The 27,191-nt window shown below is 40.1% G+C and overlaps 2 protein-coding genes across 2 annotated transcripts in view; both read left to right on the forward strand.

Moving 5' to 3' along the window:
- Positions 1-27,191, forward strand: part of RAD54B (RAD54 homolog B) — a 70,197-nt gene that overhangs the window by 18,415 nt on the left and 24,591 nt on the right. The window contains exon 4 of the mRNA XM_056333825.1: positions 25,133-25,333. Within this exon, the coding sequence (XP_056189800.1) occupies positions 25,133-25,333 (201 nt within the window). The remainder of the gene's footprint in view (positions 1-25,132; positions 25,334-27,191) is intronic.
- Positions 1,290-11,788, forward strand: FSBP (fibrinogen silencer binding protein). The gene is made up of 2 exons (XM_056333818.1): positions 1,290-2,883; positions 7,211-11,788. The coding sequence occupies exons 1-2, from the start codon at positions 2,513-2,515 to the stop codon at positions 7,728-7,730; spliced, it is 891 nt and encodes a 296-aa protein (XP_056189793.1). The 5' UTR covers positions 1,290-2,512; the 3' UTR covers positions 7,731-11,788.

Consider the following 27,191-nt stretch of genomic DNA (forward strand, 5'->3'; position numbering starts at 1 on the left):
ACTTTTATGCGTGCAGATTAGAGGTTCACTTTACTCAGGAAAACAGTTACAAATGTACTTTAATAAGAAGATAGGACAAACAGCAGTGCTCAGGCACGGGGCATGGCTGGACAACTGTACTGAACAGCCACCTGTTTCTGTATATCTGGCCACTTTTATCCCTTCACCTCAGTATTTTCCTATGCTTGTTCTGTCCCAAACCACTTCAGTCCCTCCCTTTGCTTTCCTTCGGTTCTTCCTCTAATTATCCTGTACTATGCTTTCTGCAATCCCAAAATACTCTTCCTGGCATCTCATAATGAGTCCCATACCCAGTGGGCAGTAACCCCCTCCTTCAGTCTGCGAGGTGAGCTAGAGGGAGCCTCTCCTGTGGACTCGTCCGTCTGGATTTTACCCCAGGCCCACTGGGCTGCTGTGTTTCCGATAGACCTGGGAGCAGCTGGACTGAGGGCTCATTTCCTTTCGTTTGGGTCGTTGAGATTCGTCTGCCTGACACCGTTCATTGTTCATCTGTGCTGTGTCTGTGGGGACACAACCTAACACTGACTTCTTTCCTTTTGGCACTAAAAAGTCAAGAGATTGGGCACTGCACAACTGCATAAGCAGCAGAGGGTAAGCATAGCCTCACCTGTGACTCCTCAATTCTGATACTGCCAGAGCCTAAACTATCTGAGGCAGATTAATTTTTTTCCCCTAGTTACTTAAGAACAACCAAGAGCATAAATTTTAACAACAACAAAAGAATAACCATCAGCTTTCTACTCTTGGTAAAGTGCAGAGTGTGGGGAAATAGGGAAGGATTAGGTGTTTAAAAGTGATGGTTTTAATACGATGCTTCTAACCACATGAGTATTTTGTTTCTCAAATTTTAGTGTAATGGGCTTCAGACTATAAAATGCTTTATTTAATCTTGGCTTGAAAGCAATTCCAGCAAAGTGGACTGGTTGCAATTTTGTTAGGTGATACAGACAAGCCAAGCCTCAGAAATGGTTCCAAACTTGCTTGTTATTCTAAATGCTGATTGATTTTTAGCAGTTAAAAGTCTCCCTTTGTTTAGTTTGAATTTCTTGTTTTGAATATGGCTTGTGTCTGCTTTGGGTTTTTTCCCCTTAGAGCAAACAAGTTTATACCTAGATCTTTATAGCCTTAAGATATTTCCACCTATAATTAGATTTCTCCTTCCTCCCCCCCCCCCTCTCCGGGCTCCCTAGTTTTCAAGGCTGAACATGTTAAGCCTGAGAAGCTGTTACCGCTATCTCAAGTGGTGTTCGTTTCTACCCTCCGGACTCTTTTCAGTTGTGTACGTCATTTTTCAAACTTAGTTTTTGCGTTTATTTGAGGGCACCTTTCCTCACATCTGCAGTTTTTTCCTTTTCCATTTAGCTTAGACCACAGAACCATAAAGCCTCGCATGCATTTTTGCGTGGTACGAAGACTTGGCTTAAGGTGATAGGTTTTTGAGCAAACACCAGACTCAACGTCTTGTTAGGAAAACCCAGATTTTCACCCCGAAAAGACGCGTGGAAGCACTATCACAAAAGCAGGCTGCTTCCTGGTGGGTAGTCCGAACATCCCAGCACCCGCACGCTGTGACGCCCTGGGCAGAGCTGTCAGGACTGACGGCAGCCTTCAGCCGCAGCCCCTGCCCGCCGCCGCTCGCAGCCAGCCGTGTGCCGCCGCCGCTCGCAGCCAGCCGTGTGCTCGCTGCAAGCAAAAGCCGACTCGGTGGCGGCGCGGCGGCGTTGGGCGCTCGCTCGCTGGCGTTTTGTCGCCGTTCCTGCCGGCGGGGGAGGCTCGGCCGCCGAGAGGAGCGGCCTCTTTAAGAAGCCCCCGTGTAAGTAGCTGGAGCAGGCTGCCAAGTGCGGGAGAAGCTCAGCTTTACTGCGAGGCCCGCGCCCGAGTGTAACCTAACCGGCTGGAGGCTCCGCCGCCCCTGATTGACAGCAGGACCAGCATTATGCAAATGGCGCGGGGAGCGCGGCGGCGGCCGGGGGCTCTGTCAGGGAGCTCTCTACACACGCCGCCCGCGCCCTGTAACGTGCCGTGCGGTTCACAAAGCAATTGTTGCTTTTTTGGGGACGACGTTACATGTAAAATCATCTCGAGCGCGGTTTCGGTTCGAGATAACGTGTGAGGCAGCTAGGGAGATGTGTTAGAGCTTGGTACTCGAGCTAAATTAGGTAATTTTTAGCTGGGTAATGTGCTAATCTGTAAACCTCTATGTTTTTAAATCCTGCGTACGCCCGGTCTCTTCATACAAAAGTGTATTTTGCTTGTTTCTTCTCGTCTTCTTCAGTCTGAAGCCTTATGTAGGTCAGGCTTGGCTTAAGCAGATTTCCTGAACCTGCGTCAGCTTAAGCTGAAGGAATTTTAATAAACCCTCCCTTGTAGGCGTGGGCCTAAATGAGACTAGCCTAGTTAAGCCTGATCTTTTTCTGTTTGTGAAAGAGCTGAGCAGAGCTAGGAACTGCATGGTGGCTTCAGAAACGGCTTCCTTAATTCAAAGATAACAATGGTTGGGAAGGCCAGATCTTCTAATTTTACCTTACCTGAAAAGCTCGATTTGCTAAAACTCGTGAAGCCGTATGTTAAAATTCTCGAAGAACATACCAATAAGCATTCTGTAATAGTGGAAAAAAACAAATGCTGGGATATCATAGCTGATAACTACAATGCCATCGGAGTAGATCGCCCTCCTCGTACTGCACAGGGCCTGCGCACGCTGTACAAGAGGCTCAAAGAATATGCCAAACAGGAGCTATTGCAGCAAAAGGAGACTCACTCAGATTGTAAAAGCAGCATTTCCGAGCCAACCAAGAAAGTTGTAGAGATGATTCCACAGATTTCCAGTGTGTGTTTAAGAGACAGGAGCGGTGCTCAAAGGTGAGACGATTCTTTTTATTTTGTTACTGAATGAAAATTATGGCGCCTCCTATCTACTCTGTAACGCTTTGCTTGTGTTCCGGTTCCTAAAGGAAATGTTTATCAGAGAAGATCCCCGAATGGGGAACAATGACAAAATAATACAGCTTTTGTTTTATGGGAAGCTTTATGGTGACTTAGCACTGCATTCATTTTTTCAGCTCTCATTCAAAGCCTGTTTCAGACTCTTTGTCATACTCTGGAAAGTGAGGGTTAAGAGAGAATCAAAGAGAAACGGGAGCTCCAACCTCTACCCCTCCCCTACCTTTTAATAGGCAGATTATTCAAACACTGGCAAAGTGGTGGCTATTCTCCTCCATTTAAGGTAATACTGCAGTCATTTTGCAACATATGGAACTATTACCAGTTTATACAAGATTTTAAATAAAGTTAGTCCGCAAAGCTAAGAAACCTTACTCGTGCACCTTTTTTCTCTCATTTACTCTGATGCTTGCATGTTAAGTTTTAACTGATCCCAGTCCTTAAAAAAAACAACCCACCAAACCAAAACACTGGCTCCCCACACCACAGTGTCTTTGTGAGTGCAAATTTTTTTTTTTTTAAATTATGCTTTTCTTGCATTGATGGTGGTTCTCTGAAACTGGAGCAAAGCTAATTGCAGTCTGAACCCCAAGCTGGTTCTGTACCATGCATTAGGCAGTTAAATACAGAGAGAAACTGAGAGGTACAGCACTAGGAGTTTGGGATTTTTTTTGGTAGGGTTGTGGGGTTTTTTTGTGGTTGTTTTTTTTGGTTTTTTTTTTCTTTTTTTTTTTTTTACTGCTTAGTAAAGTGAGACACACTGTCTAGATTTGAGCGAGACATAATACAGGCAAGCAGCGTGCAGGCTTTCTCCCACAGCTGGCTAATGCCCCTCGTATCTGACTTGCAATACTCTGCTGGTTCTGTATTGGTCCTTCAGAGATCAAAAACTGCCTGGGTCAGGTTTTGGTTCTTCCAGATACAAAAAGTAAGCTAGGGAGAGAGGGGGAAAGAAACATCAAACAACTCCCCAGCAACCTTGAGAAAGCTCTCATTTTTCTTATTTTCCCAATCAGATTAATGGGACGCAAACTTCCCATATTTTATCACATATACTGATAGTCGGTGCAGCAGCGTAACACTCTTAACGAAAAGCTGGCATGCGCACAGACGCTGAATTGGATTCATGGTGCCACTGGTTGAACTGAATGGTAACAATTGTCTAAATCCCAACATGCCAGATGCTCTAAAAATATGCTGTTGTGGGTCCTTTGCGTAAAAAAAGCCTGAAGCAACTGGGCTGTGCTGCTGCTCTTGGTAAATGCCCCTGTAGGAACCGTTCCAAAGAATTCTCTGGAACAAAACAAGGCTTTTAATTGCGCTAATAAAGGTTGCAGTGTCTTGACTACCAACTTTTGTAAGGAGGGGAAAAAAAGTAGTGTGAGAACTTTGGTTTGTAGATCGGCTTATAAAAAGCACTGACGCTTTTCTTGAATGATTAAGAGCTAATGATCTCCATAGTTTGTCTCCTATAATTTAAACATTATTTGCAGTCCCTTATGGGTCTGGGAACATTGACTTGATTACTGCTTACCCAAAATGGTTGTTCCTAGGAACAGCCAATACACTGTGTGCTGAAGGAAAAGAATATCATTAAAAGATTTATTTTTTCCCCTGCTCAAATACATCATTATTTGATAGTTCTAGTTTTAACTCTTGAGTTGCATTAGTTTTCAAAACCCTGTATTGGGTTTTAACTCACCAGGATATGGCTTAGGTTTTGTAGAATGGAAATACAGCTTTCAATGAATCCAAGTTCTTAATCACACCTTTAAGCAATTTCTAGCTGTTGTGATTAAACAAAACCTGGTGAATCATGGGTGCCTGCAGGGTTATAAACACCATCCCCCAGTTGTGGTAACTGTTGTTTGTCTTTCTTTCAGTCAAGTTGTCAGAAGCAACATTAGTAACCACCATACAGGCAGCTCTTTTGTTTTTCAATTCCTTCTTTCTCTCTTTGCTGTCTTAATTGTTTTCCTCTGAAGAGACCGACTCGAAGGGAGAGGGGGCGGGGGGAGAAAGCCTCATCAGAGTTACCTGAAGATTTTGGTAATTTTCTAGTTCTGTGTGGATTACACTTTAAGAGATGGATTTTTCACTGTTTGGAGGCACTAGTGTATGTTAGACTAAATCTTACCTATCTTTCTTCTCTTTAACCTTTCTCACTTTCTCTTTCTGCTCTCTCTGTTTCTTTTTGTCAGAATGACCTGCTTCTCCTGCTGGTTGTTTCCACTTTTCTCAGGCTAGAAGCTGGCCAGGAGCCAGCAAATAAGGAGGAGGGAAGCTGTATTAGAAGCGGCAGTTGTGAAGAGGGGGAAACCCAGAATTACAGTCTGCACTGGGGAAAACAAGTGAAAATTTGTGTGCAGGATAATGCTTCCGATGCTCGATGAGAGGAGTAAAAGGAATGTGAGAAAGAAGTATATGGGAAAAGGTGAAGCTTTGTGGCATGAGGAGGAGGGAGTAAGGTGACATAATTGATGCTTTATAGGCAGCTCAGGTAACAGTCAATATAATTAAGATCCTGGTGTTTTCTTCCGGTCTGAATGAAAGGTCTGTTTTCAATACCTGCTTCAGATGGACTTTTTAAAAAAAATAATCTGTAGTTAAAATAATTTGGGTGGTTGGCAAGATTAATTTTTGGAAAATATATTGCTCTCACCCTATTGAACATTTTTACAATTGAGTATTGAGAAGCTTTCATGGTTTTATTCTAGAAAATGTGCTTTCATGGTAATGGATGGTAGGATGGATCAGGGTCCTTTGGAAATTGCAACTATGACTGCTTATTTCTTTTAAACCAAAAGTGTTGAAGACCATGGGAGATGCAGAAGAAATGATCATGCTATCTTTTGATTAAGGAGTTAGTGCATTTACACAAGAAGAAGGATGTACAAAGTAAATTTCTCCTTTGCTTCTGAGAATTTGAACCCACATCTATTGCTAACCAGGAGAGTGTTTTAATAATCAGATAAGTGTTTCTCAGTTTGTGGATTATAGGGCTCTCAAGGAGTTTGGAAAGTGTAAACAAACACCTCTGACCCCCCAGTTTAATAGACATCCTCCAGGGCTGGGGAGCATCCGTGAATGATCTGCTTGCTGCCTTTAGCTGCTAGCAGCAGCTCAGTTCTTCAAGGGTTGGGGAAATGTTTTATATCTGCAACTGCCAGTTACAGCCTCAGTTTTAGACAGTTATGGTCATGATGATGCACTGTCTTAGGTATCAGTACCAAGTTAATATATTCCTGTGCCCATGTTACACTATACTGCCTTCCCAGTCATGCTGAAAGTATTCTTTGTAGATGTGTACTGTAGAATAGTTCAAGAAGCTGATCTGGCTTAAAAAAGCCTTACCTGAATGAAGGAGTGATGTGCAGAAGTGTAGGGTTTCAAACGCTACTGATGGTAGAGAAGTGGCAGGAACAGCTCGAGCCATTATTACCATCAAAGCCAATGTAATGTCAAATCCTGATTTGAGGTGCTGCTGACTCAGGGGTTTACACAAAGACAGATGAGTCAAGTGGGCGTTGTACTTTCGAAGAGCAATGAACAGAACTATAGGCTGTTCTTGATGGAAACATTTCTGTGTTCTCTTGAAGCTTCAGAAGAATACTGAGATCACAGATTCAAAGAGAAGGAGCAAGGATTAGCTTGATTCCATAATCTACTGGCAGAGTCGTCATTTGGGCTGTTTTCTTTTCCCAAGGCTCTTTGTGTAACTTTATACAGTGATTGTTTTACATAAAAAAACCCACCACAACCAAATGCTTGGGTGCCTGAATCGGAAACAGGGAACACATTAGAACAAGAGGAGATGAGTAAGTTCGGGACATGGAAATGTTTCTGCCACAGTCCACTCAATCTAAATTAATGCCCTTCTAAAATCCCATTATAGGTTATATAAACTCTTTCCTCTGTCACTTGCATGACTTGCTGCTGCTTTGTTTTATTCTATTTTTTTATTTGTTGCTAATAGCCCTTCTTGCTTCTGCAGTGTCAGAAGAAGGGCCTACCAGGACAGTTCCCTGTTGGCTGTACTGCCTTTATAGCAATAGAATCTGGGTAAGACAGGGCTGTGTACGTGTGGTGTAAGGAAGGAGGGATACAGGTGGTGTTCATGTAATGAAGTAGAGTCCCAGGCATAGATAGCAGAGTAGTATTTCAAATGAAACTTTGGTTACTTACAACTACGCCTTTTAAAAATAGTTTTTAATGGATTATTTAAATATGATTTTGTGTGTTCTAGTGCTAGTATCAATAAAGAAACAATTGCTGGTACCAGTTCACCACAGGCAATGTTGGATCACCATCCTGCAACAGTCATGATGGAGTTGCAGTTGGAAGAGGATGTCAAACCTCCTCCTTCTTTGATTATAGACTCACAGCAAAATGAGAGCTTAGAGGAAGAACAACAGCTGGTGCATGTTATGGAAAGGTCTCCTTCAACATCAGTATCTTCAGTTGATATGAGAGTGATGATGCCTCCCTCTCCTGTACCAAGAAGAGAAGAGTTTTTTAGGCTTGAGGTTGGAGAACGCTTTAGACCTATATGTGGTTATGACCCACAGATGTTACAAATGCTGAAAGAAGAGCATCAAATAATAATAGAAAATCAAAGAAAAATTGGTCTTTATGTCCAAGAAAAAAGGGATGGTTTGAAAAGAAAGCAACAACTGGAAGAAGAACTGTTGCGAGCAAAAATCAAAGTAGAGAAGCTGAAGGCGATACGACTACGCCATGATCTGCCAGAATACAGCAACATCTAAATGTTTTATGACTTCCGCCATATTATTTGAAATGATAATAAACGCTCTTGCCCTATCAAAATTGTTCTTTATGTTAATATGGTTGGATCAAAATACGAGCTTGAGAGGTGAAAGCATATTTTCCATGTTGTTCACGTACCCTAGAAAAATACCTCGTATGGATTTGAATGCACCAACTCATCTGGTCTGAAGTATAATCAAGTCCTGTATATTTAAGTGTTTAGGTTGATAAAAATCTGAACTTTTGAAATATTTCCACTTAATCTCTGAGTTGTGATGAGCTAATGGAAATTTAGCTCAGCTCTTGTAAAAAAAATTGATCGTATGCATTATTTTTCCAAATAATCACCTATTCTTTAATATCTTAATGAAGTTGCAGATTAATAAGTTCATGTAAAAAGGAAGAATAAGAGGCTGTTTAAATGTCTTATTCTTTTCAAGTTTGTAAATCTTATGACGGTGAGATTTTGCTGGTATATCAGCTTGGAAAAGAAAATTACCCATTTGTTACATTTTTTTTAATGTTCAGTAGGCAGTTGAATAAATGTACATCTTTATAAAAGTTAATACTTTCTATTGTTTCCAGTGGAGTTTTTCCATAGGATGTTATCAAAATAGAGACAATGAATGCAACGCTTGGTTTTTAAAACTGCATGCATGTGTAATTTGTGTGTATAGTACACAATGATCGTATATTCAGTTATAGTAATTATACTGGTGATCAACCACAAAAATGTCTAATTTCCTCACTTGCATGCATAATTACTACAGTGCATGTGCAACCAAGACAGTTGCAGGTGCCTTTGATCAATATCACTGACTATAAGCTACTGAAATGAAATGGTTTCTGTATGTAAGTAACATGTGACTTGAAATCAACAGAAGATTCTGTGTTATTCTGTGTACCTTTTATAAATGCTGTTGTTCTGGTCTTTCGATTAGTTTCAAATAAAAAGCCCCAAATGAAAAGGAAATTGATTCTTCTCTCTGTCCTAGTAAGCAGCCATTTCCTCTGCAGTTACAATCAACGTTCATAACTGGAAGAAAAATACCTGGAAAGCATAAGTCCCAGATCATTCATTTCTTCACAATTCTTAGTCTCCTGCCTGTTATGAATGGATCCACAACTGCCTTAGACCTCTGGTTCCTTATTCCCTGTAACAATACTTTCTCCTTCCTCTGACCTTTAGCACTAGAAAAGGAAATGAAGCACGGCATCAAGGAAAAAGAACAAAGGACATGTAATTTCTCCTATACTTCCCATCTCAGAGGGTCTCAACAACAGAAAGAACAAAAGCAATAGGAAAGAGAATATTTCTTCCTGCGACTGCTTGTAACTGTTGCTCCTGTTGCTCCTGTTGCCACTGTTTTCCCAAATTTGCTTCTTCCTCCATTCCCACAGAACCTCAGCCTATGAGCATGGGGCACTGGTCTGCATCAGCAGACTCTGAATGAGGTAAGCCTCTCACCTCCTCGTTGGTCTTCTGAATGAGTCAGGTTACCTTTGTAGCCACAGGAATAAATTCTTACTAAAAACTGAAGGTTGGAAGGGTGTAAGCTTAATTGAGTGGCCAGTGGAGCTTAGGGAATTATAGTTAAAATCTTACGGTAGTGTTACGAGAGAAACAGTCGTGACTGTTGCTGCTCAGGATAACTTCAACAGGTTACAGGTGGGAAGAGTAGAGAAAGCAAGTCTTGTTTACAAACTGAGGAAGACTGAGAAAAATCCAGACAGTGAAAACAGAGGTTATCAATATGGAGTTTTCCTCTTCCAGTTGTTTTCTAGAGAAGAGAGCACTATAACAGTTTGTTCTGTTGGGAATTTTTGCATGTGCTGAAAATGATGATGCCTGAATAAGTGGCCTCTGTTTCTGTACAGTCCTTGGCTTTCTGCTGTGTTTTTCAGTTCAAGGACATTGATCTGTTTCTGTATAGCTGGAAACACTTAAATGAGATACTCACTTCCCTGAGTTCACCAGAGTGAAAATACTGGCTTTAATAAATAAATAAGGATTTTATTTGTTCTACTTCTCAGAAATAGGAAACAGCAATAAATTCTCTGCATTTGTCTTATAATTTGGAAGTGTCTGATCTGGTCCTTTCAGTTGAAAATCAGATTTCCGGTTTCAAGTGGTAAGGAATTAATTTCTATTTGTTGATTCTGTCCTTACATATTATGCAAATGAACAAGTTTTTAATAGTTCAGAAAATAATTCCCATATGGCTCATTATATTAACAGTGGGTTTGATTTATAGCCAGTCTTATGTTGGCCACCAAAATGCTCTAGAGACTTGAGAGTATTTTGTGTTGAATTCTCCATTCTCCTTGAGCTAGATGAAGAGGTGACCTCGAGGGTTTCTATTGGCATTGTATTTTTATTTTGAGGACTAGAACCAAAGGAATTTCCAGTCTTTGAAAGCTTGCAGTCCTTTCTGAACTGGCAGGCAAAGCAGATGCAAAAATAGGACTATGGGTAGAGAAAAGTCTGCCTTGTATTCTTAGTATTGGAAAGGGAAGGATGCAAATGATTAGAGAAATAAAATACCACCGGCCTAGTCAGAACTGTCTCCTTATAAGCAGTGTTCTTCCACATTTGGTTGTTCTGGCTTTGTCTTCATTTCTTAGTGGAAGGCCTTTCTTATCTGCAGGCAGCACCTCAAGTTCAGAGATCTCTCATGCTTCTTGTTTGCTTTGTCCTCAGTTGTGTGTTTCTTTTGGTTTTGGGGGAGCTTGGGGTGGGGGGAGACATCTCTTGAGTCCCTGCGGAGCTTGCTTGTTTCTCTACCAGTAACATGATGTTTACTTCCTTTCACTACAGAAATGTTTCCTCCTTCAGTGAAATTATATTGCTCTGTCAGTGCAGTATGGTGCTGCCTGTGCTGGTGGATCTGCGTTTCTTTCTCACTCCACATCTGCTTTACAGGATCAGGTTATCTGTCTGACTCAGACTTCTCACTTCCCAGCGCCTGTTCCTGGGTTTTTTTTTCCATGTATACCTAATGTGGGTACATGCACCACAGCTGTGGCTGGACCTTGAAGTGCTATGAATTTTTACTGTTCCAGCAAATGATATTTCTTTAGCATGTGTGAAGGGGCCGATAGGAAGCCCTTCCCTCCTTCACCCCCATTCTTATCCTCTTACTCCCTTCACTACATCTGGCAGTGCCATTCCCTGTCTGCATGTTTATAATGTACGTAGTACAGGCAGAGTAATTTTAGGCAAGGACAAATTTCTAGCGTATGTTCATGTCCTTCTACTAAGATAACTGAAATAAACAGGCTCCACAACTAATTTTAATTGCTAACACCTAGTGGGCTTATGTTTAGGATTAGTGTAAAAAACTGTAACTATGATAGCTTTGTGGTAATTGTGATAGCGTCTTGTGTACCTTCATCTGAGCAACGTCTAATGACCAGTCTGTAATTTTGTTGGCTGCTCCCTCATTATCCTGCTTTTTTTTGGTCCCTCCCTGCTTCCCCCCATAAGCTTTTGACTCCTGTGGAGTCATCTCCGTTGAAGTGCTTGCCTTAGATCAGAATTCTTATCAAGTAAAAATGGTAGGAGAGAGAAGTACTCCCAAGACTGGAGACATTACTTATAGTTAATTTGCTTGTCATACTCCTGTTTTCAACCATCTTCCACTGTACTAGCTTCAATTCCATTCTTTCATTTATATTTCTAAACATTTTCTGGATTAGGATTTTTTCCCCCCATACAATGAAAATGCATAGACTTGCACTCTTATCTTCTTTGGTCAAACTTTAGTTCCCCTGGATTTCCAATAGGCAAAGTCAGTAATTGCTTATAATTAAGAGCGAGTTGTTTCAAAGTGAGAGGAACAAATGAGGAATTGTGATATCCAGGCTGGCTGGCTGAACTGTCTTTTAAAATTATTTGTATCTTACTTTAAAGTGCTTTAGGATATTTCCGTACAAATTTTAATTTTGGTAAAATCATAAAAAGATCACTCATGAAGATGTTAAAGTGTTTTTTTCCTAGGATGCTGATTACTTTGCTATTTTGCATGTGAAAATAAAGGGAAATGTTTAAAAATAATGCCTTTTAGCATTTTTTGAGGTTTTAAAATATATGAAATACAGCTTCTCAGTGTGTATTCCTAACAAGTTATGTTATTATTCTGCCTTAAATATCTGGGTTTTAAGTCATTTGAGAAATCTCATTGTGTAAGTCTTAGATTGAAAAAAAAAAGTGTGCTATTTACAGTAGTTAGAATAATAGTCTGTTAGGTGTGTGTGTAACATGACTAAATTTAAGTCATTCTGTGACCTATGTTTCTGTGCTTTCTCTCTGCTAAAAATGAAAGCATTCACCTTGATGTTGGCCAGGTTGCCTTTGTAGTGATGGTTGCTCTTAAATGGCATCCAGTTTGTCTGGGTGAAGCTTCCTCCATAATAAAGGTACAATTTCCTGAAGTTTTATTAAATGCTAGCTAACTAGCTAAAATTAGTCTCTCTGAATTTTTCCTTGTAAAACGTACAGTTGTTTAGTGCTAAAGTAGTTGGAAACCTTGCTTGAGATTTGTGTGTAAGGGGAGGTGCATGAGGGTCAGAGAACCCTGGAAGGCTCAGTCCTCTGCAGGCGCTGGATTTCCCCACTACCCCTGCCTTTCTTCTGTGCTATGGGATTTTCACACTCTGTTATCCTAGTGATTACACTAAATGATTTGTTGATGTATCCACACGTCTCTGAGTGAACGTAACACCTTGTTTGACTCTGTATTATTCACACAAGAAGAGTATCATATAATTTTCATTGAATACTTGATCAGCAGTTACTCCACATGATTTATGATTTCTGCAGTTACTCCACATGATTTATATTTACTGTTTAGCAAAACTGAGGACTTGAAAAATCCTACTTAATTTTTCGTATTTTATGTATGCAAATACAATTTTTTAAAAAAGAAGGCAGTTTCCTGGCTGTTTCCTGTTGGCTCTCAATTTTCATCTATACTTAGCACAATCACAATAATTAGCGTAATTTAACATAGATGTCGGCTAAAAATAATTCCGCTGGATTATGGTGCCCCTCCATACTCTGTTGATGTCAGGACCCAGTTTGATTAAGGCTCAGTCACTTTGGTTACAGTATTCTGTGCGTTGCCACTTGCTTACTTTGTGTGTCTTTATGTGATCCCTGTCTGTATTGCTAGTGCTTTCTCAAAATACAGCAGTTTCCAAAGTTAGAACTTTCTGCATTCTTGAAATAAATAAATCAGTTTATAAATTATTGATCTTTTCTCTTCTTTTTTTAGCTTCAATTTAACAGGACAACAGGACAAAATGTTTCTCTAGTTTGGGAATGGGGAGGAGGATTTTTAGACTGCTTGTGGTTAGTTACTACATTTCCTCTATTGTATTAGATAAAACCTGATGCAGTAGTCTTGAGTTGTATCGACTATTAATCACTGAAGATGTCATGTGAGAGAAAGTAATTTATCATAACTCAGAAACAGTTTGCAGGTAAATTTTATTTAGCTCATTTGTTGATACTATCAAGAATACTGTCTTGAGGAGTTGAAGCATTTATGTCTGGCATGTGCCAGAAACATAGAATTAACATAGGGTATGTAGGACTACTGTTACTATTGATATATTCTGTACCATAATATGGCATTCACTTAGAGGTGCATTATAAACCAAAAAAAAAATATTTTCTTTTTCCTTGTAAGCTCTGCAAGTTTCACCCAAGTGATGTTTGCATTATTTTGCATTGTAAGGAAGCTTTGCCAGTAGGTTATACATCATGATGGACTTCCGGGTGACATTACTACATAGCATCAACTATCAGTTTGGCTAAACTACTTTATGCTGGGTTGCCACCTCTCAGGATATAATGTGTGTGTTCTATATATGCATTTGTGTTTATTTATGTCTCAGCTTTTTTATGTGAAACAGATTGTGAGAAGAATACTCTGTTTTGGATATATTGAATTTTGATTGTCTTTCCTTTGTAGTGTTCTAGTTTCCCTGTGCTTCTGAAAAAGTACTTGAAATTTGGCATCAAGTCGGTCTTTCACCATTCCGGTAAAACCTTGCAAAAGTTTGTCTTATTCATAAATCCTTGGCAAACATGGAACTTGGTCATTTTCAGTACAAGTTTTTTCTACTTCAGATGTAGTCCCTAATAACTGAATTCTTAGGAGAGCCAGTTAACCTGGGCACATTGCACTGTTGAGAGCAGAACAGGGATTTCCCAGCTGTGAACACCTTGAAGGAAAGCAAGGAAATGTATCCCTAGTTTTGCCACTAACAGGCCAGGCAGCTTCAGTGAGGAAGCCACTTTGTTTAGATCTGGAGAGGGTGACAGATGACAGTAAGGTTCTCCAGTACAACTGCCCTTCTTTTGGGGTGGTAAGAATTTCAGAACCTTTGGACTGTACAGCTGGATAGGTAATGGCCCAGCTCATCTGCAAAAAGGCCAGCAATAGCCTGGAAACTATGGTTTGTAACTGTGAGGCAGTGCTGCATAGTGTGTGTGCAGAAAAGGACTGAACTAAGCTTGCTTATGGAATTTAGCTATTGTTGTTTGTTATAATTATTTCTGTTAGATAAAATCTGTGACTTTCAGAAGAGTTTTCATTGTATAACTATATGCTAATTTGCTATAGTTGAGTTCTGAAAATACACAATTCCTAAGTGACCTTCCAAGATGGTACCAAAGATGTTTTTCAGCAGTCCAGAAGTTAAGTATATTTGGAGAGTTTCAAATACTTCAGCTCTGCAGATACAGTGGACGTCTGTAAAGATTGTTTTCAGATGAAATATAGTGAGATGAATCTGATCTGTTTTTAAATCTCATCCTTCTCTGATGAGTATGCACATGCATATACATACGTACACGCAGACACATGAGATATACACCCAATGAGATATACATACGGTAAGTTGGTAAGAAGAGCTGCACATGCTGCAGAGGTTTTCAGGCGACATCAAGGGTTGCAGCAGTCCCTTGGGAACAGCAAGTGGACCCAGTCTGCTGATGGAAGGCTGCCACATCTCCGTGTCTTCTAGCGTTTCCTTATATAAGTAGTCTGCTCAGGACCAAAAATAGGCAGGGTTGATACAAAGTACGCTCTTGTTAAAGGCATCCTGAATTTACAGCTCCCTGCATGGAATCATCTTACTGATTTGCATTGGAATTTCTATGCATTTTAGGTTGTATTCGGTTTTGTTAGATCCAGAGCCAGCAAAGGCAGCGTAGTAAGCACTGCTTACCTCCACAAGGGTGAATTTCTTCTCTTCCCTCCTCCCTCATCTTCCCTGTTCCAGTTTTGCTTTCCTAGTAAGAATTACAACTAGAGCTCTAGGTATTCATGCTTGGGCCATAAATATTACTTTTCTGCTTGGACTACTGAATGGATTACATTTATGTAAATCAAAGTTATGTAACTTGATTTGGAAAGATTACTCTTTCCTTCTCCAAATATTTCGTCAGCCACTCTGCAAGTAATCAAGTAATCACTGCATAACACATGAAAATTCTCAAAAATATGACTCATCCTTTGTGTGCCTCTTTTCAGGGTATGTCATAAATTTTCAACAGTCCTGTTTAAATAATTTAGGGTAAAAATATATTGTGTTTTATGCTTGTGACAGTGGGCATAAGTTTTACTGATTATTATTTTATTTTAAGGACTCTTTATTATAATCCAGGGAAATCAAAGATGGCCATTAACAAACACAAACAGTACATTAAAAATGTCTTACCTTCCAATATGTGCTAAACCAGATGTTAATACGAAGGATATGTAATCTTAATAAATCCCTTTCTGCCTGCTTGCTTTTTGTTACAGATCTAAAAGTCTTTGCATTTTAGGAACAGAGATTTTGTACACCACAGAAATAGTTTTATTTTTAATAAAAAACAGTAGAAGTAATAGCAAATGCTTAAGAGAATGCCAAACTATACATTTTCAAAGTACCACATATCGATTTAGCTGTGTACCTTTCATTAACATTTAAACACAAAAAGATGCATACATAGATCTCTGCAAGCTACTTCAAAAATTTACTTATTTTTGAGATGGCTACAGTTAGCCTGTGATTGTGTAATAGTCTAATAATTATTTATTAGTAATTTGGATTTTTTGATAATTAAGTATTTGGAATTTTCCTACTTATATCCCATTAAGACTATCATTTACTGCAATAACATTCAATATTTACAGAACCCAAGTATAAATGTTGCTTTCTGACATCATTTTTGCATTTATTTTTTGAAGTAAAAGGGCTTTTACTTGACAAATTAATCAAAACAACTTTTGGTGTGGATGGCAGCATTAAGAAGTGTAGTAAACAGTCAACTTGGATGGCATTTGAGTGGTTCCAGTGTTTTACCAAGCTGATCTGGCTCACTGCACCGAATGATTCCTGCAGCCTTTCAGAATTCTCAATGATGCTGACTTTTCCTTTGATAATAGGACTTGCACATCTATTTCTGTGGACTTGACAGAAGCTTTCAGCTTACTTCATTAAATTTTTACAGTGTAGCAGGACTCAGTTGGATTTTTAGGCAGTTGGGAGGTTTAGGAAGAATAGTTTCCTACCATGGAGCTATAGTTTTGAGAGTTATGTGCTCTCCATCCTCCCTTCTCTGCAGCTGATACCCTTAAGAGGTAAATGTTTCATTGAATGATGATGAGAGGATTGTTTCTACTTGTAGTGGTTTTGTGTGGCAAGGTTTTGGTAGCAGGGGGGCTGCAGGGGTGGCTTCTGTGAGAAGCTGCCAGAAGCTTCCCCCATGTCCAGTGGAGCCAATGCCAGCTGGGTCGAAGACGAACCTACCACTGGCCAAGGCTGAGCTCATCAACGATGGTGGTAGCACCTCTAGGATAGCGTATTTAGAAAAAAAATAATCTGCGCCAGCAGGGGAGAGGCATGAGACTGTCTGAGAGAAACAGCTCTGCAGACGCCAGGGTCAGTGAAGAAAGAGGGGGAGGAGGTGCTCCAGGTGCCGAAGCAGAGGTTCCCCTGCAGCCTGTGGTGAGGGCCTGTTCCCCTGCAGCCCATGGAGGTTAATGGTGGACCAGATACCCACTCCACAGCCTGTGGAGACCCCATGCCAGAGCAGACGGATACCCAAAGGAGGCTGCGAACCTGTGGGATGCCCACACTGAAGCAAGATTGCTGGCAGGACTTGTGGACCTATGAAGAAAGCCCAGGCAGGAGCAGGTTTGCTGGCAGGTCTTGTGACCCCGCATGGGATCCACGCTGGAGCAGTCCATTTCTGAAGGACCACATCCCATGGAAGGGACCCACGCTGGAGCAGTGTTTGAAGGACTGCAACCTGTGGGAAGAACCCACGTTGGAGAAGTTCATGGAGAACTGTCTGCCGTGGGAGGGACACCACGCTGGAGCAGGGGAAGAGTTTGAGGAGGGAGTGGCAGAAACATGTGATGAACTGACCCCAACCTCCATTCCCTGTTCACCTGCGCTGCTTGGGGGTAGGACACAGAGAAATCTGGAATTAAGTTAAGCTTGGGAACAGGAGAGAGGTGGGGGGAAGGTGTTTTTTTCTGATTTGAATGGTAATAAATTAAACTTATTCTCCCCAAGTCTAGTCCCTTTTGCCCATGACGGTAATTGCTGAGTGGTCTCCTGTCCTTATCTTGACCCATGAGCCTTCCGTTAGATTTTCTCTCCCCTGTCTGGTTGAGGAGGGGAGTGATAAAGGAGCAGTCTTGGTGGGCATCTGGCATTCAGCCAAGGTCAAACCACTACACTACTTATTCAAATTAAGTACATCTACTGTCTGCATTATTGTGTGTAGAAGTTTCCAGTTTGAAAAGACAATCAAGGTTACAAATTTAAGTACCCAGAAGCCTGCAAATACGCACAACCTGCATCCAGCCTTCTGATGCAGTTGGGTATAGTCATTAGTTACATGATTATGGATTATGTTTCTGTAGGCTTCCTTGCCAGTTTCTGTTCACAGAATGGATGAGTCCACTTATTCAGTATTTTTTTTCCACCTCTTTGTTCAGTTATAGACTTGTGCCTTTTTTTCAGCACACTATCTGAACTATTTTGAATTAATTAGCTAGTGGTTTTTTCCTCTGGTGCCCATCATGATAGTATCTGAGTGCTTCACATATGTAATTATATTTCACAACATCCTGGTGAGATAAGAGGTTGGTATAATCTCCACATTCTATGAGATAAAGCGGGAGCTAAGGCACGAAGAGAATAAACCCCAAAACCCCTGTTATTGCTGAACGTGCAGAATGAATCAGTTAGGACTGCATTATCTCAGTGCTTCAGTATACTGTACAGTAAATCTTGCCAAACCACAACTTGCAGTTGCACCTGTGAGCATTCGCTTATTACTACAAATGAGTGAATCACAAGTCAGGTGCTCAGACAGATGTTTACTGCTGAAAGTTGGGGTTAAATGACTTTCCTTATACCACAGAGGAACTCTAGAAGACATGCAAGTAAAATCCAGTTCTCTAAGGCACCATTCAGCTTATCTAACCACAGGAGTGGACTTTCTGTCCTTGATGTCCTTCATCACACACCTTTTGCAGTTTGCAACAAAGCGGCTCAGAGATCGCATAGGCAGCAGCAGACTGTCTTCCTGCTGCTGCCAAGCAGTTCAGTTCTCTGCGCTGAATGAGCAAGAGGTCCCGTGGTGGTGTAGTGCAGCGTGTTTTCTGTAAAGACTTTGTCATTAATGCATACACACAATCGGGCAGGGCAGGTCACTGGAACGTCCTTATTTTTGATATCTCCAAACTTTGCTCAACTTCACAACCCTAAAGCTATTAACTTAATGGAAGCTGGGTTTTGGGGGTGAGGGGGTGATGTAGATTTGTACCACAAGGTTGTAGATGTTAATCTTTTGGCGTTTAGAGCAAATGAACATTTTTTAAATTATTATTCCATAAAATTTGATGTTTTCATCTATGTAAGACAGACAAGGTTGAAACTCTTATCTTTACCCTTTAGGGTAATAAAGTGAATTGCTGCATTAGTAGGTCACTGAATTCAGTGTAGACCATTAATATAGTGGCATGCAGTGTTTTGCCCGGTATTTTCTGGCAGCAAAAAAACTGAAAGACTGAAAATTTTTCAGGTTGAAGAGCAGAATGTGCCAAAGGGACTTCAGGAGAACAATACAGTGACCCAAGCTTTGGCTCCTGCTTTGCCTTTGCTGACTTTTCCACTAGAAATTTTGTCTGATTCTGTCCTCTACCAGTCCTAAACTCAGAATTAATTTGGGTTTGTCTTGCAGTGTCATCAGTCAAACGGATGCAATCCAAAAGCTTAATTGCCTCCATCTCTTATGTTGCATCTAAATCTCCCCTTGCAGCCCTACTCACCTGGAGAACAGCTACTGAATCTGGTCTGTAAATTGATATGGAATAGTGTAACAATTATAGTAGTTTTAAGCTGACTACCTTTAAGACTACCTTGGTGGTCTTCAAAATTGAATTAGTAAAAAAGTTAAACTAGAAGGATGGGGGAAGAGTAGGGGGCTCTGTTGCCCAGGAGGCTGAGTTGCTCTGAGCGCTCTTCATGTCTTTGTGCAGCCAGTGGCCTTCTGGGCTCACATGCTTCCTTTTTTTTTATGTTGCAGTGCCATGTTGTTCTTAGCTGTTGCTTCGATTGTAATTTCTCACTTTATTTTCCCTGTTGCTGTCTAATCAGCTCATTTTCTCATTTATTTTTTCCTTGATTTCCCTTGATGGCTTCCAGCCATATGTTTTTTAGTGAACCTTGAATTTTGAGAGTCAGAGATGAGGGGCAGTAAGTTTTTCTCGTGCCAGCTCCTGCTCAGAAAATCCCAGCTGTTTCTCTGCTCCTTGGCTCTTAAACTGGACCCTAGTCCCCGTCTGCCCCAGTGGTTCTCCCCATCCCTTCTCCCAACATAATCTGTTGTCTTTCTAACTCTTTTTACTCCCTGCCTGGTTTCTAGCTTTTCCTTGTGTGCTTTGATTCCAGCTTAGACTTGCAGTCTTTTACCCAGTTGTCAGTTTTCTGCTGGTTTAACATCACCCTTCCTTTCCAGCAGTAGTCTTTCATTTCAGGCTGCTTCTCGCAAATGCCTTTTTCTTGTAACTGGTCGTTGTCCCCTCTGCCATGTTTCCCTGTTTGGTGTCAGGAGGGGACATGATGTCTCCGAAGGAGAGGGACAAGGAAAAACTCCCTGCTGCCATGCTTGGAAAAGACCCAGCTTTGGTCTGAGCAGTGAGAGCCGTGATTATAGAGAAAGCTATTCCCGGCCTCAGTTAGAACATGTCCAGTGTGTAATCCTCAGGAAATTAAGCTGCAGGGAATGTGCAAACGGCATTTATTTCCAAGAGCTTTTAGCTTTCAGGAATGGAAAAAGTTTTACCCCAGAAAAAAAAAAAAAAAAAAAAAAAGCAAGCAGTGTTGTCTTCTCCGATTTTTAGATTCTTCTCCAGAATATTGAATTATTAGAGCTTCTACAAGGAATAATAATTTATTGTGACTAAAACTGCATTGATCTGTGATCTTTGTTCTCATAAACAGTGATTTTTCTTTCACTAAAAGTTTTTATGGATGTTGTGTGTGTATGTGGATATGTGTGCTTAAACTGAGATAGCTAGCATGGAAGATGACATATAGACTGATGAAGGCTTGCCAAATTTATTAGCTATGTAAAATAAGGTCCACTAATGGGGATCCCAGTAGTAATGCATGATCATCAGAAAGGCTAATTTGATTGGAATTTCAGATGAAAGATATGCATATAAAGTGGCTTTAGCACAGGTGTTTGAAAGTGCTATAAAAATTTGTTCGTTTGCATTTTTGTTTAAAAATAATTTTGAATGTAAAACAATGCTGTGTTTTTCAAAGAAAATATTCTTGCTTGAAATGCCAGTCTTTAGGTGAGTTTTCTAATGATGCTGATATATGTGAGATTAATTACATATACATTTTGTGTTTGAAAGAGTTATATAAAGCAGTGGGTTGTAATTGAGCAACTCTGAGATGTAATCCCAGCTGTCATTGATTCCTATGGTTTTAGGGCAAGTTAGCTTGACTCTTGCTGGTTGCAGTCCTCAAAGAAGTCTCATAGAAGTGCTGTGAGAAGAGTTATCACATTTTTTTCCATCTTTAAGGCACACTAATATACATTTACATGTTAGCTTAGTATAAAGTTTATGGTTAGACTGAAATTGCTTTGCAAATGAAGGATGATGCTGTCTCTGTCTCATATTTCTTCAAATATTCCTGGGATATCTTAGGAGTGTTTAGCATACAGACCTTTCGTATAGAACAAGATATTTAACTACTATGTAAACATCTGTTCTCTAAATGTTAGGAGTTAATTTGATTAAGGAGCTGTTTGATTACTTCCTCTGCTCAGAAGACAGAGGTGACGCTGGCTCTGCGGAGCACATCGACGGCATACGCGCAGAGTGGCAGCAGGAGCTGCAGCAGAGCACTGCCATCAAGTTTCACTGTGATTCGTTCAGAGCCCAAGTCTCCTTTTACCTCGGTCCAGATATTTTGCTCTGCCTCCCTCTCCTGTGTAATTATTCCTGAGCACTATAGAGCACAACTTGAATCAAGGTTGTCTTCTTTAAACTGTAATTTTTGTATTGTGACAATGCTCTTTAATTAGAAGATTCAGCCTGGTTGAGGGAAAACTCACTGTTGTTCCATACACACAACATGGCAGTTCAGGTACAGAGGTGTCGGGTAACTTGTCAGGTCCCATGGTTTCAAAATCACCCCAAACCTAACAGTAGCTGCCACAAAAAAAGGGGCATGCTGCCAGTGTCTTGTTCCAAACTGCACATATCCCTTCCCTGTATTGACTGTAGTTGCCGATGGGTTTCACTGAGCTGGCTTGCCTGCAGCTGGTGGATGAGAAACAGAGGGGGAGAGGGAAGGAAAGGTGAGCTTGTGGGCTTTGGCAGCAGCCTGCAGTTGCATGGAGTTAGGCCTCCATTAAAGCATGCCTCAGGTGGAGGTGGCTGGTGCCCTGCGCCCTGAAGCATGCGCACTCCTTACCTTCTTACAGTAAGGCATGCTTACAGTGGTGCAAGCTACACCGTGTAGTCTACTGAATGTGCTTTTGCATTACCTTTTGTAGTCTTTCATAATGCAGCTGCTTTCTTTGGTGCATTGAGAGTAACCTAACACACTTAATCGATGCATTTTCTCTAAATCCTGCTCATCAGAAACTGGTTAAACTAGTTTGCCATTGGAATGCTCCCCTGTCCTCTCCTGGATCCTGTCCCACCTTCTGTAAATCATCACCTTCCTGAGGCTGCTGAACTTTCCCTCATATCAACTAGGCTATGGTTTCTATCTTGAAACTTAAGTCCTTGCTTTGTCAACCAGAGAGAAAGCTTTTTTATTTATGGAAGCTTTTCAAAGCCTTATTAGCCATGTCTTTTAAAGCTCCCAAGCCCTTCGTTCTGGGAGGAAAGACATGCCACTTGCTAGAGTTTCTTCATGGCTAAGAAAACTGCACTCTCAGGCTGGGCAGTTTTCTGTTTGGGAGAGAAATGAGCAGGCATGATTTCCTGATCTTTCTTGTACTGTGGTATACACAGAGTTCCTGTTACTTATTATTTTCAGTCCAAACTGATTAACAGCAAAGCTCAGAATTTACAATTGCAGTTTCTGCCAGGGTCTCAGCAAACCCATCTCTATTTAAGATACTGTCTACAGTCAGTGAGCAGTAAGGGTTTTACTGTTGAAACTGTTGCTCTCTGTACCCCTGTATCAAACACTGAACTTAGTCCCTGTGCGTAACATACCAGTCTCATTTTAATTCCTGAAAAGTTCCTGATGCTGTATTTATTGAATTTGGATATTCTGCTGTTGCACTTGAATAAATCTTTGAAGTTAAATAGATGTGATGCTGAATACAAACAAAAATGATAAGGTAAAAGGCAGGTTGAATGTAAGTACCTAATCAGCATTGTTAATGAACCGGTTTAGATTTTCTGTTCAAGGAAATTCTATGGAAGATAATTTTGAGAGAATGTTAATTGTTCTTACATAAAAATGTTTAATTAAAAAAACCACACTTATCTGAAACTATACTATAGTTAAAGGTAAAAGGAGAATACTTTTAAGTAACACAGAAACAAATTGTTACTGGATGTTTTTATAAACAGAAATTATGGTAATTCAGAAGGCAAATTATTGAGGGAAGAGATCTGAGCATTGCAGAGGCTGTTATTTTTTGGTTTTCCCATAGGAACATGGTAGTATTGTATGGAATATTGGTGCTTAGTTTGCTTCTCACTGGAGGGAGGTTGCTTTGGAAATCCTTTTTGGCAAAAGTCACTATTACAAAATGCTAGCAGTTTCCAGCTCTGTTTCTAAATTATTGGTTTTCTTATTATTTTAAATGAAGTAGGGATAAGAAGACTTTGAAGAATTGTTATTGACCTGAAAGTTAATCCACTGGTGAGTCAGATAATGCCACACAGGACTCCCTGAGTAAAAGAGCAATGACCATAAAACAGATATCAGGGGTCACCGAACTCATGTGGGAAGTCAGTGAAGGAGACAAGGAGGTGGTCATTTGTTTATGGATGGCCATCCTTCAAGAGAGAAGAGAGTTCTGCAATGAATTCTCCAGGTCTTGTAGTAATGGTTACTATAAATCTTAACCCGAGGAAAGAGGTTGCTGATTAAACTAAGAGAATCAGTTTGAAAAGCAAAGAGAAAACAATCTTGTATTTATCTTGTTGAATCAGTTTACAATTAGAAACTCAATATAGAATCAAATTAGTCTTTTGTCTTTTTAGCGATGTAGGAGTTTTCTCTCTCCCCACCTTCCTCCTTTGCTTCTCTAAATCTTACCACTTGTGATTACTGAAGATCCAATAGAGTCCTTGTACCTTTTTGCAAAACTGCAAGGATTTGTTCTTGCTCCCTGGCTCATTTCCCAGGTTTCACCTACAAAAGATCCCCTGCGTTTCAAGAAGAGCTGCTCTGTTCTGTTTTCTCATCCTTCTACGGTGTTCCATTATTTGTTCAGTAGCTGCTCTGTTATCCCTTGGAGATGGGGGCAGCTGTCATATGAAACGCTACAGGTGTTGTCATCCACTTATGGAAAATCCTATCTAGGTTAGGCACAGTTTTAGCCTAGAGTTCTTTACAGGCTAAAAAGTTTTAGAGAGCTTTGGGAAGAAAATTCTATTCAGTAAATATAGCATTTTTCATTTAGAGAATACCTTTTTTTGTAAATGGTAGTCTGAAAAACTGCATTCGTTTTAGGTATGTAACTTAGGAGTGTTTCACAGTTTTAAGAATATGTAAACTTGATGTAGAAGTGATAAAATTGTCTCTTCACTGGACTGTTATTGTAAGCAAAAGTTTAATATTGCAGCTTATCCTTTAAATACCGGCACACTTGGAAATTTTGGAAAGGTTAGTCTGTGGCATAAGCACTTTTTTGTAACATATTTGTATAATGTTGAATCCCAGATGGAATCAAAGGAGCAAACCGATTTAAGCCTTTAACCAGCATGCAAGGGTATTTTAATGAAAATTAGTCTGATTTTTCCTTTGAAGCTGTGCATGTGCTGAAAAGGAATGCTACAGATATTCCTGTAGGTAATGCTGGGGACTTATCTAACATTACTTATGTTAGATTGCTAACTCTTGAAAGCATGTGTTTAGTCTTAATCGATATGATAATCAACTGCTCTCTGTTCTATTATGATTTCTTAATCTTATTAACCTAAATATTTCCTATTAATATTTACATCTGTGACACTTCCGTTAGGTAACTGCTGACAGATCTAAATCAGTCTAAGCCTAGTAAGAACAGTGGAGTTGCTGCAAACTCAAGAGATGGTCTGTTTCAAGATTTGCACAATTACTTATTTTTAAATGGTATAAGGAAAGGAGTTGAAATAATCTTTTGGATTGTTACAATTATGGTTATTCACCCACTTAGTACTAGTGACTTCAGGTGTGGTTAGTGGCTTCCCTTGCTCCCTTTTCTGAATTCTGTGTTCCTGTCCTTGCTTCCAGAACATTGCCCAGCACCATCTCACCAGAACCCTGTTTTCATTTTCTCCAGTGGTCGTTTCCCTTTTGTTTTTTTCCAGCCTTTCCTTTTACTGTTTCTCCACTCTCATCATCTTGTATGTATGTCAAATCAGGAGCTCACTTACTAATGTACCAAGTAATGTGCTTTTCCTGGAAGTGCACACTTTCTGAAACAATTTAATGGTTCCTCTTTCAGGATGAGTTCCTTACGTGCTGTTCTGTCTGTGTCCAAACTTGGCATAAGCAGCCCAGGACAGGAAATACACCACTGTTTATACAAGATGAAATGCATAAATTGTCTTTGATTTGTTTGAAATGCAAATGGCTGTACGCTTTGTCAAGAGAACCTGAGATGTTCTTTGTTATTTTATTTCCTTTTTAGATGCACTGTATTTGCCAGCATCAGGGACAGCAAAGGAAGAAGCAGCTCAGGGAGAACCTGACTGCCTTGCGAAATATTTCAGTGTTGTTTGGTGTAAGGCATCAAAGAAAAAGCACAAGAAGTGGGAAGGAGATGCTGTTCTTATTACAAAAGGAAAGTCAGTAATATTGAAAGATATGGAAGGCAAAGACATTGGAAGAGGTACTGTAGATTTGCATACTTCTGTAAGTGAACAACTAGCTTAAAATTACTGTGCTGTGAAAAAAGAGACCCAGCTTTTTAGATAATTTCGAGTTCTCCGTACCAATGTCAACCACATGATGAAAGAACAGTAGGGTTTTTTTTTTGGGGGGTGGTGTGGGGAGAGACTGAAAGAAAGCTTTATATTTCTTATGTATAAGGCAGATGCATGGGGGAGGCTGGGGCAGGCTGAATAACATTATTCACAGAAACACCAAATGCTAGTCCAAGGAGAGGATCTGGAAATGAACGGCTGTACTAATTCAACAGAGATGCCAAATGAGGGATGACTAGTTGATTTTGGTTGCTCGCATAGTGCATCAAAGAAGGTCTTAAAATTAGGGGAGAATATACAGGTAAGTTCCTTTTAGATATTCCAGTCAGTAATGGTAATCGGGAATGTCTGAGGTTGGATCTGTACTTTTCAGCCAGCCAAACAACTAAAAATATTATCTTTATCGGAAAGACGAGCAAACAGCAACATTTTCCAGCCCAGCCAAAGTCAACTGTGTAGCAATTTTTAGTCTTGTAGTTTTAGCAGCAGCTGCTGCTCTAAGACACAGTTTGGGTTGATATCAGAGTTAAAAATAAGACTTGCAAACTATAGGCTGCAATCAGCTTGAGGCAGTATTTTTTTACAGAAAGCAAGGCAAGAATTAACTTTGCTAACTGAGCCAAAGATATTTTGTAAAGGAGTAGGATTGGACAATGTTGCTACAAAACATAATTTGATTATTTTTAGGGCTGAGGTGGCTTCTCTGTGCTTTTGTTACAATCATGATATTGTGAGCCTTGTTAGGACGAGGCAGTTTTGATTTGCGAATCAGTCTGTGACTTAGAAGTTAATTTAAATGTATTTATAGCAAAGCAATATATGTACAGGCTTGCTTGTTTTTTAAAAAGGCAGAGAGAAAGAGAGTAATGCCTGGAATGCATCAGCCACCACCCTGTTGTTCTTGTGTTTTTTCAAGTCCTGTCTTCTTGAATTAGCAGAAAACACAACAGAAAAATGAATATTCTGAGTTTTGCTGGTAAAAGTCTTTCTGCTGTGTTTGATGGTGTCAGGGAGCACAGTGATACCAATGTCATTGGTGCTAACTTGCCTATTCAGAGTTGCTTTCAATGCTCATTGATACTAAGGAAAAAATAAATTGACCAATTTAGGTAACCTAAGTTTGAAATTTCTGCAATTATTCTACAAGCCCATTGAGTGAGAAGGAAAGGTCCAGTAGTGGTTACCTCCAAAATTGTACTTAATGATAGGAAGTTTACAGTGAGTGTAGATGAGCATCCAGGATTATTATTTTTAAATGGGAAGAAAAGGGCAAAGGAAGATTATTAATTTTTTTTTCAGGCACACCAGGGCTGGATCTAAGAAGGGGAATGGGAACCTAAAACCAGCACAGCCTGTAGCTTGTTTTGAAGGCAGCGGAACATGTTGCTTGTTTTTCTCCCCTGCAAATGTCCTAATGCCTTAATAATGTATTGCAAAGAATTTGGGAAATGGTCTCTTGTAATTTTCTGTATGTTATAGAAACAGTTGTTTCTGGCAGCTGCATAAACATTTGTGCTTTATAGGTTTGCTTTTTGCCTTTCCTCAGTTCCCATGTACCCTTAAAGCTCATCCTGTCTTAGAATTAAACTCTTCAAACCGGAATCCAGAAGATCCTGCACAGGGTTACGCTTGAATTCAGTACATTCAGCCTGAAGTTATGTAGAGGCATACAGAAAACAAAAATGCAGAGCAATGGAGAGGTCATAAATGCCCTCTCCAGGCATCTCATTTAGGAAGGCACGTGCATTCTCTTGTGTTCAGACA

Source organism: Falco biarmicus, chromosome 3, assembly GCF_023638135.1.
Source record: "Falco biarmicus isolate bFalBia1 chromosome 3, bFalBia1.pri, whole genome shotgun sequence".
In the NCBI taxonomy this organism is placed as follows: Eukaryota; Metazoa; Chordata; class Aves; order Falconiformes; family Falconidae; genus Falco; species Falco biarmicus.